Raw genomic sequence first — 21,488 nt, forward strand, 5'->3', positions numbered from 1 at the left:
ATGCCTGGGGCTACCTGCCCCGCTCGGCCACCCTCCGCTTCAGACTGTGAGCATACGCCATGCCATCCAGGGCAACCTCACCGTACCTCCCCTACCTTGCCACGTGGACCCAGTGCACCATGCACAGCGGCCATACACAAGCAATATGGGAGTCAACCCCCTACAGCCTACATTACCCCTGATGTGCAGCCACAGCAGCCACCGCAATCTTCAACAAGGAACATCGGAGCAGCATTTCAATCCCCCGAAACAATCCCCTCCAAGCCAAGGAAGTGACCATAGCCCTCGCGCTCTCCCAAACAGAGGTCGAAGTTGCAGCGACCGACTCTGAACAGGCGTGTCACAGCTTCACTAGCGGCAGAATTCATGCCAATATGCTCAATATCATCAATCAAAAGCCATCAATGAGATCTGCCACGACCATCTGGGGGCTAGCTCATCACGGCATTCCCGGCAACGAGGTCGCCCAACAATGTGGCTCAAGATTTGACCCGCTGAGGCGACGCCGAGGAATCCCAACCCAAGCGCATGCACCCTCTAGTCACACACCAAGACATCGCGCAACATTACAAGCTAACCGGCAGGACGCACAAACCCCCGTACGAGTCACTACTTGGAGTGCAGGAGCAATTCCTTCGAGCTCTACAAGTCAATGCATTCCCCCCCCACCCAACCAGAAATCACCTCAACGCTCCTACACAGTTCTCTCCGCAATGCCGCTTCTGTGCAGAACCCGGATCCCTCAGGCACATAGCAGGGGGTTGCAGACAGGCACCATTACATCCTCAACATCTTTATCAAACCAATGAGCTTTGGGAGAGAGCCTTGGCCAGCTCCGACTTCAAGGATCGGCAACAGCCGATTGCGAGGGCCCAGGATGCGGCGCGAGCCGAAGGCATTCTGGATGTTTATTCTGGATGAAACATGTTTATTCCCTCTCTCTCGGCACTTGGATACCTTGGATACAGTTTCTTCGCTGGTGACTGCCGACACTACACAAACAGTGCTAGATTTGAAAGCGGCTTTCAGCTTGCAGGACACTCGAGTCCACTTCCACTCACGTGCAACTCTGCGAGCATGAACGAAATGCATTAAGTGTGGACAGTGGGCCTACAAATTGCACACCGATGTGTCTCGCACGCCACTGCACTGCGCCACTTCCAGTCCTTCCGGGAAGTGCAGATGTCACATGCGGTGGTTTCGTTAAATTCCCACGTAATCCAGGTAGGAAGTTAGGGACGAATTTGGGTGCTCGTGGAACCCTAAAATACCGTTTGTGGAAGGCTCTTGTCTGCAAGGCGAACCCAGCAGCACAGCCACCTCTAGTTTGGCGTCCCAGGCTTGGTGCCAGTCAGTGTCGCGCGTGCTTTCTTGTGGAGGAGCGGGAGGCTTTTGTGTTCATGAGGCAGTGTGGTGATGTGCTGCGAACGAATGGCCGCAGTGTGCACGATCCGTTCAGAAGTGCAGTGAGCAAAACTGAAGAAAACATTTACTTGTGGCGATGCCACATCGCCAAGCAAAACTGAGACACGCGCCCTGCTCATCTTTACTCTGTACTGCCCTTCAGGTTTAATGCATTGTTTGACAGCATTTGCCATAAACAGAGCTATTATTTTCAATGGTGCAAGAAGTGATTGCGCATCCACTATGAGAAATGGACTTGTAGTGGCACAGCGTAAGCTCAATATGTCAGATGTGGCAGTGAATGAGAGTTCGGTACACGTGTCGTACGGCCCTATGCTTTTGCATGGTATCCCCAAGGGGATGTTACAACTCTTCAATGAAGATAATAATTCCATATTTCAGAGCGGGATATATCCAGGATGGATTGTATTATTGCATGGTGAACAAGGCTGTTGAAAATTCAAGAATTATTTGAAAAGTATTCTACATTCGATTTCCTTCCAGCAGTGATCCCACTCATATTCTATTTGGTGTAAAAAATTTCTATTTGTGCACCGCTTTGTGATTCTTGTTTCAAGGAGAGTGGACAGGCCAAGGTGGTAGCACTCATCACCTTTTCTCGAAGTGCACCCTTCTCGGGCAGCCATGCGACTTCGGCCACACTCTCGATGGCCGCCTTCTTCACCTGTTGAGCGAGGGCCTCCGCCTGCAGACATCGAAGGCAATTAATTGTGCCTGTTGAAAACACTTTGCATTATAACAAAGGCAGAGAGTGGCAGAAAAAAGTGGAAATTGTTCAACGAGTTTCATTTATGTACACACAAAGCACAGCATGAATTCAGAAAACAGCATCAAGTACACCTGCAAACAACAATGTGGCTGGCCATGCCTTCACCATTTTGCAAAATAGCTAACTGGATATTTACAAGGAAGGGCACCTTCCATACCTACCCACCTCCAATCTCTCGTAATCCCGCATTCTGATTGGCTTGTGACAGTTTTTTTTTTTCCAGCATCGAAAATCAGTCCAAGACTGGTTGGTGCAACACTGGCTTTTTCTGTTGTGCGATGTAGATTTTTTGGGCACCGATCTTGTTGCCAACTGGAAATTTTTTCAGTGTGATGAGGGCGGGCATTAGCCCTACCACGGTCCCTTGGTCTCCCCTTCATGTTTTGCCTGCATCACTAGCTGGACCCTCAACCACTTGCTGCAATATTTTGGGGCCCATTCATGTTCCCTTGTTTCTGCATGCATTTAAGGCTTAGTTCAGGTGTCGCAGAACATATTGTTCAAAATGAAATGTACAGTCTTAATTTCATCTTGACTGCTTCACCCAGTGTGAAAAAGCTGACAAATGACCATTTTTAATCATTGTTCTGTAAAAATTTAGGTACGTTATTATGTTGGGCTGATGACGGTACCAATGACCAACAGACGCAGTGACTGTGAACAATGCTTCTCAGTAGTGGTTCAAGATTCTCTGAGCCAACAGTACAAGACGATAAACAGGACACATTATGTGAGTGAGTATATTTCAACCATTGACATAGCATGAGGGACTAGTTTTGGTGAGAAATAGGGAAAAAAGAAATGCTACAATGCAGCCTACTGATGTGCTGGACCAGTTCGTCAATCTGAATGCATATCACAATAGCAGTTCTACACTGTGTCAGCTGATGCCCAGCATTTTTTCCTTTTTTGTACACATGCTTCCCTGCAGACCCATGCCTTTTCTTGTAGGACGTAGGCATGTACAAAGAAAACAACAGAAAAGACAGTGCATTGGCAAAGAAGACAATCAACAGCACACAGTGCATGCCTCGAAATAGCGTGGTTTATGAACTAAGTGGTGTTCCAAGGCCAGCTCTTCCTCGCTGGATGTCCAGTCTAGAGCTCCTGGCATGGCACGTAAACCTGCCCTTCTGCTGGACACCCAGTGTGGTGCTGCCCAAACGTCCCTGAAAGCACAACCTGTCTAGATAGGCACCAGGTCCAGGAGTCAGACAACTGCAAGTGCTGGTTATTCTACCTGGCCGCCTGCCATTATAATCTGCTTGAAGCTTGATGGGCATCAATTTCTTCTGCCTTTGTTTGCATGCGGTCAAGTCATGTTGTCCCGATTCACCCAAACACAGCTGAAGGAGAAGGGTGACAATGAGGCTACAGACCTGTACAATTAGTGTCATGAATCATGCAAGAACGAAGCCAGTGCTTGTCTTCGTTGTTCTTTTGGTCCCTCTGTCTATGCACGCACTCTAAGTGATGTTTACAATGGAATACCAATTATCCCACATCCAAACCCTAGGACAGAAAGGAGGATGCAATGCAAGCCCGAAGAAGACCTTTTCATTGACCTTTTGTCATCAGGGCTTGACTTGTTCCTAGCTTCTTCTCCATTTCAGTTTTAGTATTTACTTTCTTGTCTGCTTCATGCAATTTCTGCCACACCCCCCCAAATGTGCACCTGTTGTATGGTGTCTTGCGCCCGGCTGCCAGCTGTCTTGGTGGCGTACAGGTAGCCCACAGCATGGCGCAGGTAGTGGCTCGTGTGTCGGGTGCACTGCTCCCACCACTCTTCCTCTGGTTCACTGTCTGGAGCACCTGCATCCACCACCACAGGGTGCTTATCATCGGCACACTTCAAGTCCCAGCAAGATGTCACGTGTAACCTCTGTCCTGAGCCTCCAAATCTACTAAACTCATGCGATATTCCTTAACTGCACACACTCCTAACAGACCACATGCATTACAGGAATCTCCATTTATTACAAGCACATCATTTTTTACAACTTGTCATATTTGACTTTAAATGAAGGCCCAGTACTGGCATGCACCAGAGTGCCCAAACTAATTTGTTATTGGTGCAGAGTCGGAGCAACTTTTCCCGTTCTTTTTGGAGCAAGTGAATTCCTATGACAGAGTGAGGGTGCAAGTTGCATGTTCCAATGGGAGATCATGAGCAGATTTCAAGTGGTGATTACTTTGTGGAGCAGTCGAAGCTCCTGCATAAAAATCGGTGCAGTGGACCAAAACTCTGCGGGACGTATTTCCTTCACGCACACATTTTCGTCTGTTTCCTGCTCACTGCGCTCGGTGGTGCTGCAGTAGTTGTCGCTTTCATGGTGATGGCACGTGCCATGGACGACTAGTTGTGGCACGCTGCATTTTTTTATGCTTGATAGTGACAACTTCAGCTCGAATTCCTCAAGTTATAGGTGTGATGAATTGGACACAGAGAATGACACTGAAGCCACCACTCATGAAGGGGCATTTTGAAAGGATGTCTCAACTGCCAGGAAAGCGACCCAAGGTCATTGGTTTCATCGATGACGTTGTACAGCAATGCTGGGACAACTAGGTAAAAAAAGTGTTAAGCCTTATTCTTGGTGAGATATACAAGTCGAAAACTTCTCAAATCAAAGTGCAAGATCAAGCACAGACAGGCAAATGACAGTGGTGGCAAACAGCGGAAACAGACGTACAGCTGAGTGTCCTGGGTCTGGTTGAGGGTTTCCCCTCTCACATTCGGGCGTGACATGGCTTGTGTTCTAACTGCAGATTTGTAGGCATTTCTCTAAACCAGAAAGATGTGCTTGCTCACAGTCGGTTGCTGGAATACATTTCTACAAACCAGTCGTGGTTTCGGCACTCAGCAGGTAGATGCACTGTGTGGTCGTGATACACAGGCTCGCTGCATTCACTACAGATGCCACACACGCGTGCAGCTTTAGCATGTAGCACATGAGCTTTCCACAAGCAACACCATTGTACCTAGGCTGTGCGGCTTCAGAAGATATTGTTTCACCTCATAACATTAGGATAATGTCAATGATGCCAAGCCTGCCATTACAAGGTGACTATAGTATCATAAAATAAACATCTTACGTTTTCCAACCATCATGCTTGCTAAGCGTGAGCCATTTTCATGGGAAACGTGTGATAGATTTTTGTAACTTGTGCCAGTGCTTCGCTAGTCCCAACTAGAATATTAGCCATAGTCTCTATGAATAATTCCTATACTAGAATGATGGCCATACTAGAATATTGGCCATTTGCTCTCTAATCCACATAAAGGCACATGAGGCATATAATGCTGGAAAAGCAAGCAAGGGCATTTATTGGGATCTTTCGTGAGAACCAGATGTGCAAAGTGAAGACGCAAAGTGGAAGCATTTGCAACAGTAGTAGTTGCAGCCATATGCCTTTTATCATTCTTCAACAACTTCAGTTGTGCCGCAATGCCAGAAAGACTCCGTGCAAAATAAAAAGAAAGGCTGCAGAGACTGGCTTGCAGAGCTTGAAATAATTGCAGTACAACAGGATAGTCAAAACAGATTTTTTAAAAATAATACATCATCATCATCATAATCATCGTCATCATAATCATCCGCCTGTTTTTATGTCCACTGCAGGACGAAGGCCTCTCCCTGTGATCTCCAATTACCCCTGTCCTGCACCAGCCGATTCCAACTAGCGCCCGCGAATTTCCTAATTTCATCGCTCCACCTGGTCTTCTGCCATCGTTGACTGTGTTTCCTTTCTCTTGGTACCCATTCTGTAACCCTAATGGTCCGACAGTTATCTAACCGGCGCATTACATGACCTGCCCAGCTAATAATACAGCAGCACACAAAAACACATGATGCTGCGATGTAGAAATGGGCCGGGTGCACCTTCACAACTGAAATGAATGAAGGACAACCCACAAAGTTCAGCTGTGAGTGCGCACCTGTCATATGTCCTGTGCTTCTGCCCACTGCTTTGATTAGTTGAAAAATAGTTCGATACATTGGTAATTCAAAATATAAAACGCACATTCCAAATTTTTTTCTGAAATTGTGAAAAGCGGCAATTTACCAGTTCGTTTCTCTAAGGCCGTGTCAAATGCACAAACGTTAATTTTTTACACATGAATGCCACAAATAACTCGTGCTGTGGAAGGGTCTTTGATATACTGATCACAGCGATAAACTTAGAAGTCTGCATCGCCTGGCTGTGGTGATCGGAATCGACCATGGTGCACCTTGCACAAGACAAAGTGTTTGTTGTGCGTTCTTATTCAGGATGTGATGGAAATACACAGCATGGAAGCAAGCCAGCCTGCATGAACATGCTCCAAGCTACCACCAGGACACTTGTGCTGCAAATCGGGCGTCAACACACCGTGCACATTCATCTTACAATGCACCATTTACGAGCGGTCATCGTATATTGGTAGAGTGTACTACGGTCAACGAATGATTACTCTAACGCCAATAATTCAAACATGCTTGATTATTCAGAGAGCACAGCAACACTGCCCCTAGCCCTACTTAATGTATAAGTACGATCGAAATTTCTCACTCCTTAAAGTGCATTGTGCAATAATTCGGAGTGCACAATTGCGTGCTATTGTGGCCACCAAGTAATGCAGATATTTTCGTTCTGACAAACCACCGGCATGGTCATCTGCCCTGATGCCAGAGTTCCGTGAGACCAAAACTAGCAAAGCCCAGTTCATGTAGTAATTGCTGATTTGGGGCATGCATTGACTGTACTTTTGTCTTACTTGGTTTTACTTGGTACTTGGTTTTAGAAGAGAACATGGCGGCTAAGCTTTGATTTTTTAATTTCGCGCTACAACTTTAGGTCGTTATGTCAGTGTAAAATCACGGATTCCAAATTTCGTTTTTATTTTGTGTTTCAACTGTTGTGGTTCAGTATGTGTTCCTGAAACTTGCCATGTTGAGTCTGGCTTTATTAGAATACTATGCAGTCTATTTTTACCAATAAAAGCTCAACTAGGTTTGACCAGACGGCATCAAAATCCTTGATGTCATGGCAGGCTGGTGCGGGAATTTCAAAGTGGCGTCTCTATGTGTCTTTTGGTGTTGCAACTTTCCTGGCTTACCAAGCGTCTTCTTGCAGAATGAGTGGCTTTATTGGTATTGTGGAAGCATAATTTACCAGTACAGAGCAAATAATTTTTCTCTTTAGTGCCCCTTTAAAGTGCCACTCATGGAAACCCCTGGCCCACAAGAAGACAAAACCACCCGTGCAAATATCTCCAGTTTGGCATCTCATGCCCGCAGCCACTTGGTGTAAAGACGAAGTGTCATCCATGCTCCCACGCAGGCTGTGTTGCTGCACTGAGGCATCAGCTTTCACCACAGCAGCCACCCAAGCTATTAGCTGGTGTTCAATGTGGAGCCGGCATAACACGACATGAGAAACATTACAGACAATTGGTTTAAAAAAAAATCATCCATATAAGTTGTTGTCTATTCGAATGACATATGAATATGCAAGCTATCTTTTATTTCATAATCATGGATTATTACGTTTCAAAGAAAACTTAGGGCTCCGACATGCACCGTGTAGCTTTCCAGAGAAAACACGGTGAAGGCAGGAGATGGAAATTCAAGGTGATGATCAAAACGAGAACAAGGTGAAAGCAGGAGCCAACATTTCGACAAGTGGACTTGTCTGCTTCAAGGCATGTAGCATTCACATTTGATATGGTGATGCTATCACACGCTGGTCTTCACTGCCCCATGAAAACCATTGCAAAGCTCCTCTCCACAGATTCACTGCAAAACATTGCAGTTGACAAGCGGCAAAACGTGGGCCATAAGGCTCCCTTGCACTGACCAAGTGCAAGAGGAGCAATGGCAGCAACAGCCCACCCCAAAAACGACTGGCAAAAAGCTCACCGAAAATGTGCCGCTGGAAACGGAAATACTCAGACCGCACGGTCTTGTCCAGGTGGGGTGCATACTTCATCACCAAGCGCCACATCATGTAGTGGTTCAGTGTACTGCATGGATGAAAGAAGAAGAATTAACATTTAGGCTACTTGGTGTAGATCTATTGTCGTATCTTACTAGCTGAGCAGTAGACAAAAAAATTGAAGGGGCACTTTGTTGTCCTTATGTGGATGAATGCTAAAGCACTGTGACCACAGCGCGATGCCTATGCTCTTTCAGTCTTTAGTTCTTGGGACACCTAGTTCTTGGTTCGACTCCCACCAAAGGTTGAGGGTTCAACTCCCAACAAAGATTGTGAGTTCGAGTGGCTTAATTAACTCTACCTTAATTAACTGTGCCTTGATTAACTTTGTCTTCATTAACACCAAAGGTCGTGGATTCGACTCCCATCAAAGGTTGAGGGTTCATAGCCTCTTTGGATGTGGTCACACCAATGCCGGGTTTTCCGCTTCATGAGCCGCATAATGCTTTCGCATTAATAAGAAAAACATGAACAACTACGCGGTACTCTAAACTGAAAGGCTTTATGCATGACCAAAGGCAAAGCATATTACTCCCAAAATATTTTGGATTCCCATTGCTGGTGCATTGTTTGTACTTTCTCATTACCATAGAGCTAAGGGAAATACAGTTGCAGCCATTGTTCATTCATTACTAACTGCAGCACAACTGAAAGATAAAGGACAAGAATAAAGTGAGAACACAGAGCACTGACTTTCAAATGAATTCATTTAAAGAATAGTTAATCATAAGAGTAGCTAATAACGAATCCACACCAACTCGCCTGGCTTTAAGTTCTTATGTTAACGTGGATTCACTGAACACTTGGAGGGTTTCTTTTTCTGCTGTTGAAATGGCAGATGTTGCAGACCGTGACCACATGACCTGATGGTGCAAAGACACCATGCAAAGCAATTTTTCTCGTTGGGCAGTCCAGTGTTAACTGCAGTCCACTCATGTTACGAAAAATGGCAACTAAGTCTTCCAAGCAGTGGCATGGGCAGCACATGAAAATAGTAAAATGAGCACAAGAAATACAAACAAAACAGATGGCAGCACTGGTGTTGTTTGTCTTAATTGTCTGTGTTTTTAAAGTACATAATGAAATAACTGACTCAACAGATCTAGGCGAACCACTAACTGTGCACGATAGCAAGTGTAAGAATTGTACAAATATTCTACAACACTGCTTCACCATAAGAGTGCAAACACATTTCATGGTTGAAAAATGAGTAGCCATTAGTTTATTTTTCAAATTATAAATTGAATGTGATTTGTTTTAGTTGATTCTTGCAGGCGCCAAGTGGTGGCCAGTAAGTGGTGGCAAATAAAATGGCCCTTTTAATGCACTTACATAACACTTCAAAATTGTCACCTGTGTTTGGGATGGGACTTGGATGTGAGATCCCTGAGACAGTGAGACCATTGTCTCAAAGTTGCATTATATGTGAATAGGAATTAATTGCAACACTCACAATACAGTTATAAATACAGTTAAATGAATACAGAAGACAAAGATGAAACAGTATGATGCTGCATGTATTTCAATTTGAGAAACGACCACATAGCTTATTTGCAGAAGTATGACAGTTCTGCATCACTGAGTGTCGGCAACCCCATCCTATCTGGTGTGCTGAAAGCAGGTGCTTATAGAAGTTTAATATTTGAATATTTCCACACACTAGAGATTGAGTGGTACTTTTCAAAGAGAAAGTTGTCATCCACCCAACTGTACCACAAAGCTACAATGAAAACTGAATAAAGGTTTCTCAGAAAGAAGCTTTGCAGAGAAGAAAGATTTATCCTGGTCTCGCGATCGATCCCTGGACCAGGCTTAATTTTTTTTTAACTGCAAAGCTTTCTCTTACAAGTTATAAGAAATGTTTATTAGAAAATGGTCAGCCTACTCAACTGGTCGAACTGAACTATTAGCCCCACGCCCTGGGCCGCTTGATATAGATGGGGCCAGGGTGTCAGAATGAAGTGTTTTTTATTCTGGTTTTAGTTTCATTCCAATGAAAAATGTTCAGTTCCAGTTCCACTTCATAACGAAAAAAAAAAAAAGATATTCATAATGGTTCAATACAGTATTGGTTTGCATGCGAAAATTTTCAAAGCACAGTAACAATAAAAACATAGTATATTTTTTTTCTAAACAAGTGAATTGTGATCTCTGAGATCATGCTTAGTGCCTTGAGTCAAGGCACTGAGCATGATCTCTGAAGTAGCATGCCATCGAATATACTTGCTGGAATGTGAGGCCGCTGTTTTGACAAAACCAACTTAAACGAACATAAATAAATGATAAAATGTCTGTAATAAATCACTGTACCCGTAGAAAATAAAATGATAATGTCTTCAGTGCACAAGCTCTAGGTTTTTCTTCGATGCCAATCTGCGAGTGCAGCAAACGGCAGGCTTAGATTAGTGGAGCCCTCAATCAGCTATCGCTCACACTGTGTCTGCCCGAGATACGTGCTTATTCCCAACTAATTCCCACCTTATTCCCACTTAATGCTGACATTGCCTGATGTTGGTTGTTCCAGATTGCCAACTTTCCCCTTGATCTTAAATCCAACAAAATATATTTCGGTTTCACTCTGAAGCAAAATAATAAATAATGTTCTGGTCAAGTTTTTTGTTCTGGTCGAAAATATAGCCTTTTTTTCGTTTTTCGTTTTTGTTTCGTTCTGACACACTGGGTGGGGCAACCACATGCCTTCTCGTGGCCCTGCCAATGCAGCGCTATCTATGATCAAAACACTTCCTTCCTGAAACATTCATGTTGGGTTTCCTTTGTAGCTTCATGCTCAGTCAGGTGGGCTACAATTTTACCTTTCATGAACCATCCTCCAGCTTGTATGCTTCTGCAGAACTTCTCTGCCATAAGCAGCATTTAACAATGTTTTAATTGTAATTCGTAGTGTTTTATAGCTTCCACTCATGTTTGGTACCACCTCGTTCTGACCAGGGCACACACAATTGCTTGGTCTCCAAAATGAAGTCCAGCTCCGAACCAGTGTTGCATAATTTAGCCGCATGCCCTGCCTCGTGCTCTGATGCCCCAGTGACACCTTCAAAGTGGCTGTGAGCAGCACTTACGTGGTGTCGGTGGTCGAGATGATCTGGCTCAGGCCGCTGAAGTAGTGCGGCTGCACTATCAGCACAGGAGTGTCCTGGCCGATGGAATGGCCGTGGAAGTAGGCACTCAGCAGCTGCTCCCACTTGACCTGAATGCCAGCATATATGCACACCCTTTTCACCAAGCCTCACCCTGAGAACTCCAGCACGGACAGGCAGTGTGAGCCCGGCGCGGGCACAAAGGAACAAACAATCACGTGCACTAACCTGTAGTGATTTTATTGCAAAATGACATTTGCATATACACTTATTTTTTAAAAAAATGTAGTACTATCACGTGTCATGAGAAAGTGCAGAGTCACATTTTAGCTGTTACTGTGCTGTGCAGCCTCAAGAAATGTCGACTCTTATTTAGTAAGTCATGTCAAAGGTGCACTAACACAATCTGCTTAATCATGCTACATTTCCACAACTTCTAGCATCAGGCAACAACACTGTTGTGAATCACGATACTATAGCATAATGGAGTTATCAAAATAGTCTGCATCCACAGTAATGGTAGTGCAGCACTAAATGTCCATCAGAATTTTCTTCACATTTTGTCATCTCGCTCCCTTAGATGTTCATTCTCACAGAGCAGAGTCTGATTATAGTAAACATGGCCGCAAGATAGGAAGATTTCATATACCACCACCCTGTGCATGCGTTCTATGCACTTGTTGCACTGCTTAACGATGCATGTCTTTTTGTACCTCAAAAAGTGGAGAGATATTACTGCATAGGCTGAACAACTTCTCAACATGGGTTACCTGTAAATATATGGATTCGTAGCAACTAGTGTGATCACACTGTTTGCAAGGGTGGCTCTTCTGAGGCTATTTACTATGTTTGCTATGTTAATTTTAGGGGACACTTACGTGTTTCCTGAAAAATGTTAAGCCCTCTTTATTAAGAGTAGAGATAGGCGTATAAGTGAGCCTTCTATCTCATTACTAGATGCCGAATTTTTGACTTCTTGCACAGCCACCTTTCATGTACATGTGCCCGTTCTCTTTTCCTTGGTGTGTGCATGTGTGACAAGAGGATGGGTATGTACGATTCTATCCTTCCATTAGACAGTTGTGAGTGTAGCGCTTGTCTTTGTCCACCTTTCTTGTTTCTGTCATCATGCTGCTGTCATCGTACCATCATGGTCATGTTGCCTTAAAAGTTTTGTGATTGTTATGTTGTCGTGGTCATCCCATAATCATCAGCCCACTGTCATCATCCCAACATCTTGCCTCATGTCATGCCATTGTGGTCATGTCATCACTGTGATTTCTTCATCATGATGCGTGAGATCTGCATATTGAGGACCACATGTTTACACTGAGGGAGGCATCTCCCGATGAAAATGTGCCCAACTTGGTCGTCCGCCCCATACTTGCAAATCATTGCTATGAAATCACAGTGTTCATCGAAAACAACAATGAAAGCTACGGTAAAAATAGTGGAAATTTGGGCTTGTTGGTTCAGGATTTTCGGGCTGTATAGCGCAAACAGAATGACTACAAAAAGAAGGACAAGACGAAACACAACATGCAAATGTGTCGTCTTGTCTTTCTTTTGGCGGTTGTCCCATCTGCACCCGAACTTCACTTTAGGTTATTCCCACAGCCATGTGGGATCTGCATAATCCTTCTATTGTTCGTTTCTGCTTAACACATGCACAAAGTGGAATCACCTTTGCCCTTTCATCACCTGCATTCAAGATGCAATGCCCTTCAAGGCAGCCGTTACCAACTATATTTTGAATTTGGCATCTTAGTTTCATACCATTAACTTTTATGTGTTTGATTCTACTACAGTTTGTATGTATATGTACCTACCGCCTCAGTAATGCCAAGTGATGGTAATGAGATAAATAAATAAATACAAATGACACAAGCACTCGTGGTCCTTTCTAGCTGCATGAAGATGCTGTGAGACTTGCAGTGTTTACAAATTTCAGTGCGTGAGGTCACTGTGAAATTGGATCAGATGCATTGACCTCACATAGTAGGTAACTCACTGTGGGTTTTGGCTACAAGATCCTAGTTCACTGCCCTGTAGTCCTCAAGGCGGGTGGAACATTCTAAAATGGCAAAAGTTAACCCTCGTCTAGCCAGTGAATTAAAAGTTTTGTAAATGCAAACAGTAGAGAACAGTAATTTAAACAATCACAGAAAGCTGGCTGCATCAAACAAAGAATCAATGCGATGCAATGCAATGCAATGGCACTCACAATGGGAACCAGGCGTGTGAGCTGTGCCACAGTGGTGCGCAGGCTGCTCGGCTCGGTGACATTCTCCCGAGGACGCAGACGCTGCGCAGGACAATACACAGTTAGCACACATTGCGCCTGCAAACAGACACCACTGCATCAAACTTCCAGGTTTCACCTCAACCAAGGCAAACAAACATGTGCATGCTGTGCAAGAGCCCAATAGTAAAACTCCAGAAGACTCACCTGCATGGTTACTGAAAGTATATCAGCATGCTATTGTATTGTCAGGCACCCATTCAAAGCGCTAAATTATGCTGCAACCAATACTATAACAGACGCATATGTAGCTTACTGCTATAGCCAACTGCTATACGCATAGTGCACCGCCTATACAGGCACCACTGATAGCCACCTAGCGGGCGCTTCCAACAGTACGCTCGAGAACAGTAGCAGATGACAACCATTTGCAGCAAGGATGGCTGAAGTTCGCGGCTGCAATTTCTGTTTTGTTTTAAATATTAAATTAGAGTTTAAATTTTAATTTAAAATTCCTTAAGGTAGCTGCTTGGATACGTACAAAGCTAAAGTCTGACCAACATATCAGTACTTTTTTTAATGCTACTAGAGAGAGGTGCCACGTAATATATTTAAAGGCAGAGCAGTGCCAGTCAAAGTAGATGAGTGCTGGTGGCAAGACCCAGTTTAGTCCTCTGCGGCGTAAGCATAATAAGGAAGAATCAAGTTGAGTACAATATTCACATGCAAAAAGGGACTACGTTGAGAAACAAACAAATCACTTGGCGTGGCAAGTCTGCTCAGACAGCATAGAGGTATGATGACTTCCCAAGCGTGACGCAAACTTTTCAGCAAAAATGGAACAAAAATACCACATGCAGCAACTATTAGCCCTACCCCCTCTCCCCTTAACTACGTATTATCTAAACATATATTCCCCAAAACCACAATATCTAAGGCGCCCTCAGGTGAAAAGAATAAAGCTGTTAAAGAAGCACTTGCTTGGTACCATTTCGATAAGGTACAGCGTGATTTAGACCCTTTAAAAGGAAACCAGGGTGAAAACTTCGTACCTCAAAAAAAAAAATCAACAACAGTTATGCATGAAGCAACTAGCAACAGTTCAACATGCGTGAAGCCAAGCATAATATAGGTACAAAACCATGAAGTGCACAACAACTGGTGCTAGGATTTACTGGGCCGCATAAAACGAACAATTTCAGTTCTTGCACGCTTCAGTAGCTTTAACATACAACACAATGCGCTCATGCAGTGGTGCTGCCTAGCTAGTGCAATGTGGTAAAAAAGCAGTAAACCACATTCAGAACTTTAGTGAAATGCCTTTAAACCGCATGCTGCACGGCAGACAAACTATACTGCAGACGAGTCACTTACCCGTCTAAATAGGATTGAGTGGAAAGAACATTGGCACGACAAAGGAAAGGATGAGAACTAGAAATTTCCCATTAAACGGCGGCGATCCATTGCTACTGTTGCTCCCATTGATAAGGCTTTACGGCTGATGATTAGAACCATATCACCGGCAGGTTTTCGCCGGCATTTGAGCCTCCCACCGTGTAACAATTACGATTCTTCGACATTCCTTGAATCTTTGGCTACCCCTCACATGCGAAGGGTGTTGCTTATTTTGCTCTGAAAAGGTGAATAAGACCGAGAAGCACGATCAATGATGCAGCAAACTATGATGCGCGCAGCTGGCTCTTTTCCCGAGTGTTCTGCGCAACGCCAGCGGCGGCGGCAGCGGCAGCAGCCTGTTTTATGCCCACTGCAGTAGGAAGGCCTCTCCCTGCGATCTCCAATTACTCTTGTTCCGTGCCAACCGATTCCAACGAGCACCCGAAAATTCCCTAATTTCATCGCTCCACCTAGTCTTCTGCCATCCTTGGCTGCGTTTCCCTTCTCATACATTGGTATTCATTCTGTAATCGTAATGGTCTAACGGTTATCTAACCGGCACATTTCATGACCTGCCCAGTTTCATTTTTTTCTCCTGATGTCAATTAGAATATCGTCTATACCCGTTTGCTCTCTGATCCAAACAGCTCTCTTTCTGTCTCTTAACGTTATGCCTAGCAATCTTTGTACTATCACTCCTTGCGCGTCCTTAACCTGTTATCAAGCTTCTTTGTCAGTCTCCAAGAAAGACTCTGCCCCATATGTCAGCACTGGTAAAATTCACTGATTGTACACTTTCCTTTTCAATGATAATGGTAAGCTTCCAGTGAGGAGCTGACTGGAAGCCGCCAGTTTTCCAAGCATTATGTCTCCTCCATCTTTGACTGAATCGACTGTTATTCCATCTTCTCCTGCCGCTCTTCCTCGTTTCATGCCTTGCAAAGCCCTTCTGACCTCATCGCTAGTTATAGGAGGAGTTTTTGTAACCTGTTCATTACTGTGTCTAATGGAGGTACCCCGACTCCTCTGTGTACTGTACAGGTCAGTATAGAGTTCTTCCACTGCTTTTACTATATCTTCGAGATTGCTGATGCTAGTACCCTGCTTATCTGTCAGTGCATACATTTTCGTTTGTCCTGTGCCACGTTTGTTTCTCACTGATTTCAGGCTGTGGCCATTTTCTATGGCTTTTTCAGTCTTTGTCATGTTATAGTTTCGAATATCACTTATATTCACCTTGTCGATCGGTTTTGACAGTTCCACGAATTCTATCTGATCTCTTGTTGGACACATTCATTTTTTATTAGGTCCTTTGTTGCTTGGGAGAGCTTGCCTATGGGTTGCGCTGGTGCCTTGCCTCCCACTTCAATTGCTGCCTCTGAAGTCAGCCTAGTTACGGTTTCATTAATTAATTCTATGTCATCTTCATCTCTCTGTTCTAAGGCTGCATATTTGTTTGCAAGTACCAGCCTGAACTTGCCTGCTTTTACCTTTACTGCCTCAAGGTTGACCTGTTCCTTCTTGATCAATTTTACTCTTTCTCTCTTCAAATTGAGGTGAATTCTAGCCCTTACTAACCTATGATCACTGCACTTTACCCTACCAAACACTTCTACATCCTGCACTATGCTGGGATCAGCAGAAAGTATGCAATCGATTTCATTACTTGTTTCACAATTAGGTCTTTTCCCGGTCCACTTTCTGTTGCTACGCTTCCTGAAAAAGGTGTTAATTATTCGAAGCTCATTACTTTCTGCAATATCTACCAGCATCTCTCCTCTATCGTTCCTAGAATCAACGCCGTAGTTGCCAATTGCTTGTTCACCAGCTTGCTTTTCTCCCACTTTTGCATTGAAGTCACCCATTACTACAGTATACTGAGTTTGCACTTTTCTCATCGCTAATTCAACATCTTTATAAAACTGATCTACTCCCTCATCATCGTGACTGGATGTTGGAGCGTAGGCTTGTACTAGCTTTAATCTATACCTCTTATTAAGTTTGATTACGACTACAGCTACCCTCTCATTAATGCTGTTGAATTTGTCAATGTTGCCCGCTATATCCTTATGGATTAGGAATCCTACCCCGTATTACTTCTCATCTGGCAGACCTTTATAGCAGAGGACATGGCTGTTATTCAGCAATGTATTTATTTGTTTATTTATTTATTTATTTGTTCATACTGCAGCCTCAATGAGGCTATTGCAGGAGTGGGATGAACAATAAACACAAACATTTATAAACAAGCTTGCATAAATAGTTTCAGTGTTAGTTAATGGATGTTACCCGGTAATGAATTCCAGACTTCAATTGTTGATGGGGAAAAACTGTGTTTAAAGGAATCAGTGCGGGTAAAAAAGGTTTAGATATTTAGGGCATGGTGACTCCTCGTACATGAGGGTTTGGAAGAAGCCAAATAGTTATCTAGAGATGAGAGGCGAGGATAATTGATTTACATGTGAAGGAATTTTAGGCATTTAAGTTTGCGATGCTCTGCAAAGAGGAGTGAGACCAAGTAGAGGAAGAGTGTTAGACGGCGAAAATTCCTTGTCATATCTTCTACAAACAAAATGCACTGCCTTTTTTTGTAACGATTCTAGTTTTTTGATGTCACAGTGTTTGTATGGATCCCATACAATGCAGCCATACTCGAAGATGGGGCGAATGAGGGTTTTATATGTAAGAAGTTTAGTTTCTTGAGCAGCAAGATGCAGTGCACGATGTCAGTAACCTAGTCTTTTAAGGGCCTTGTTACAGGTGACATTAATGTGTTTCGACCATGACAAATCATGTGTTAGTAGGATAACAAAGTATTTGAATTCTAAGACCCTATTTAAAGTAATATTGTTAAAGGCATATGCAAAAAAGGAAGGGGATGAGCATCGTGTAAAGGACATGGAGACAGTTTTGGAAAAGTTGATATTCATTTGCCATGCTTTGGACCAGTTACAGAAGTCAGAAAAATAATTGTTAAGGACAACATGATCAGTAGGAGATGCAATGGTAGGATATAAAATGCAATCATCTGCAAAAAGGCATACTTTAACTGAGGTGTGTACGGGGAGATCATTAATATAAAGGAGGAATAAAAGCTGACTCAGTACTGAGCCTTGGGGAACCCCTGATGAAGCAGGCATCAAAGCTGAGTTAGTAGAGTTGAAACATGCATATTGAGAATGCTGGGAAAGAAAGTCTGATATCCAGCTGACCAAAGGTGCATTCTTTAGTACAGCGAACAGCTTGTGCATAAGTTTAGGGTGTGAGACAGTGTCGAAGGCCTTTGCAAAGTCTATAAGAATAGCATCAATCTGTGTCTAAAGAGCTGTTGATGTCATGAACGAGTTTTCGGGGATTAGCCATCGTTAATTTTGGCAAGGTTATCTTGTAACAAAATTCTTTTGCGGCAACCATATTAGAACAGAGTTCCTTTTTAGCGCTATGGAATTGCATGAGTTTTGTTGAGTCACCAGAGCATTTCGATCGACGTAATCTGGCCACACGACGTGATTAATGCAAGATGTCCCTAGTCATCCAAGGAATTTCAGAGTTTGTTTTCTTTGTTTTTAAAGGAATAAAAAGGTTAATACACTTACTGACAAGATTTTTGAAGAAACTTGTCAAGGTTTTAGTATCACTAGTGGCACTTATTAGTTCAAACTCATGAAAAGAATCGCATAAGGCGTCTGTTATTGCTAAATCATCAGTGCAGTTAAAGTCAGGAAATGTGCGGTAGATATAGCGGGATTTAGGGACGATGCCAGTAACTGAAATTAACACAACATTGTGGTCAGATATGTTATCAATAACATTGTATTTGTAACCGGCATTAAAGAGAGATTCAGTAAGAAAGGCAATATCAAGGACTGAAGTTTGCCAAGTGAAATCCTGAACGATCTGGCGCAGGCCACAGGACAGTGAAATGTGGACCAACTCCCGCCCGATAGCTACTTCGTGTCCACTTACTTTCATAGAAGACCAATCAACACCAGGAGCATTAAAATTGCCCATGCAGATAACGTTGGATGAAGTATTATGACCATGCAAAAATTCACATAGATTGTGTAAATGACTAATATTAGAACCAAGCGAACGATAAATGACCCCTATAATCAAATACATATTTTCAAGTTGAGCTTTACACCACAAAGACTCAGTATCAAGTGGGGCAAGGAGTACAGAAAAGTGAAGGTGCGATTGAGGAAATAGAGCAACACCGCCTCCTCTCCCGAATTCTCTGTCATGCCGAACCACATTAAAACCGAGGGGGAGGGGGAGGGGGGGAGGTGTCAGGCGTCACTCCAAGCCTGCAGATGTAGTGCAGTGGACAAGGTGAATTTCAAGCTCACCATCGTCAAATTAAAAAAAAACTTATAGAAGGATTCGAACTTCCGACTGTGGCAACCAAGCATTCAACATAGCTCAGTCAGATAATCCTGTAGGCAGCTAGGCTACCCCATCGCCAACAAGTACAACACAGAGGGCCCTACGTGCTTAAAAACTTATTTGATTTATCCCCGATAGATCTGTTTTCCTGATCGCGATGAGTAATCGATATAGAACGATTTTTAACGGTTCTTGCCTCGTAGTTCCGGAATCGCACATGCGCAGACGGCCGTGAACTCGGCTAGGCAAACCCTACAGGCATACCGACGACCATTCACAGTTGCGAATACATGCTTGTGATCTACAGGAGTAGGAACGGAAACCCATGAAAATGAATATAAGTGCAAATGTAGAAGAAATAACTGGACGCAAACTGCGACATTTTTTTTTTACTTGGTGGAAATCTGTATGTGAACTTTGCAACTGTTGTCGTTATGTTATTTTTTTTGCTTATTGTTTGCGTGCTGCTGAAAACCTTCTCATCACTTTTTCTTGTTCTTTAGCACTGTAATATTTTTTAGGGGGGGGGGGGGGGAGGGGGCTTTCACTAGAAAGTCAGCGTGAGGCATGTCGGTAGAGTCAGTTTAAGTCCATTTAGTATATCTCAAATGCCTAAAAACTTGCTTGAATTATCCACGGTGTACGGGTTTTGATGATCACGGCAGGTGGCACGGCAAAGTATTTCTGAATGGTTCTAACATTGTGGTTTCGGAGTATCCCGTATGCAAGCAGCCATGAACCTGGCTAAATTCACTATATATTTTCAGTGGAATTGAACACCACTTAATGTGAAAAAAAAAAGAAAATAAGAAAGTGAAAAAACTTTCAGCGCTTACTGCAAATTCACTAGTCGCGTCTGGAGGGAGGCACACCAAACAGTTCACGGTCTCGGCTGCCTGTCTCATGAATCGGAGAAGTACTTGCGAACGAGACAGAACTGGCACTGATGCGCTGGACTAGGCTGGGACGTCGGATGTGAGGAGGGTGCATTGACAGAGATTTCGCTCACAGGCAAATCCTCAGAGGCATGACGGGCCACCAAACAATAGTTCTGAGCCCCACGTAATAAAGGCGACCTTGGAAGTGGCCTTGTTTTGTGGTTGGAAAGAATTTATACGACGCCGCCTTTAAGCTACAGCGTAAGCTTCTGCCTGTGATCAGTTAGACAATGTTTGTACACTTCGTGCAGGAAACCTATTGACGTCCCGTTTGCCACCAAACTTGCAATACATGCAATTTAGCAGTTGTGGATACATACTCGTGATCTACAGGAGTACAAACAGAAACCCGTGAAAACAAACATAAATACATACATATGCGGTATATATATATATGTATACATATACTCATACGTATATATACGTGGAAACTTTCAACCACCCTGCAACCACTCTGCTCTGGGATAGCACAGAAAACAAAGAAGTGCCATCAGAAGAATTACTTGTGCAAAATACAGGTCTTGGACAAAGCATTCTGTCTCTGAAAAGAAGGTTTGAAAACACATGTATAGAAGATTGCCCCAGAACACTTTCTAGATGGTTGTTTATTCTTCTTGCCAATGCTTTCCACTGACACGAAGAACTTATGACTCCTACATTCACATGAGAATATTTAGCAAAAAACATCTTTTTCTATTCCATGTGCATAAGTGCATTGGCAGAGTTATGTTTGAGCAATGGCAAGTACTGTGGTATTCCACTAATTTGGAAAGTTGTGTGAGTTAGTGACTAGTCATTCTTGTGTTCTTTTCGCTTTGTCATCCTGTTCAGTGCTGCTTCACCCACATGGTGCGATGAATAGAAGAATAACTTTACATTCCCAATGGTTTATATCTGCACGGTCATGGTGCAAAGCCCTGGCACCAAGCTAGTGAGAAAGTGTTGGCAGCAACAATCATTTGCATACACTGGACTTAGTTTTCTTTTTTCCCCTTTTGCGAGAACAATGATGCAACAAAAAACATTTCTAACACAATGTGGTTGAAGAAAGCACCACAAGACGACAACACTACCAGTGCTTGTTGCAGCTATCAAATCCTCAGTGTTGTAGCATTGTGTAAGCTACTTAAGAACAGAAGTTAAGCTATCTTATGCAGATTACATGCATGGGTGCACTGACAGCTGTGGCATTCTTCACAGTGCACACTGATTCCATTAATTAGAAGGTGGGGCTGGGCAGCAACGTAAAGAACACT

General features: G+C 43.5%; 1 protein-coding gene across 2 annotated transcripts in view; it reads right to left on the reverse strand.

Annotated features, from left to right (window-relative positions):
- LOC135897922 (endothelin-converting enzyme 2-like) overlaps window positions 1-21,488 on the reverse strand; it is a 152,413-nt gene that overhangs the window by 85,324 nt on the left and 45,601 nt on the right. For both annotated transcript variants that reach the window (XM_065426609.2, XM_065426611.2), the window contains exons 4-8: window positions 13,496-13,576; window positions 11,254-11,381; window positions 8,098-8,201; window positions 3,870-4,006; window positions 2,018-2,110 (exon numbers count right to left, since the gene is read on the reverse strand). In XM_065426609.2, the coding sequence (XP_065282681.1) occupies window positions 2,018-2,110; window positions 3,870-4,006; window positions 8,098-8,201; window positions 11,254-11,381; window positions 13,496-13,576 (543 nt within the window). The remainder of the gene's footprint in view (window positions 1-2,017; window positions 2,111-3,869; window positions 4,007-8,097; window positions 8,202-11,253; window positions 11,382-13,495; window positions 13,577-21,488) is intronic.

Source organism: Dermacentor albipictus, chromosome 2 (assembly GCF_038994185.2).
Source record: "Dermacentor albipictus isolate Rhodes 1998 colony chromosome 2, USDA_Dalb.pri_finalv2, whole genome shotgun sequence".
Classification (NCBI taxonomy): Eukaryota; Metazoa; Arthropoda; class Arachnida; order Ixodida; family Ixodidae; genus Dermacentor; species Dermacentor albipictus.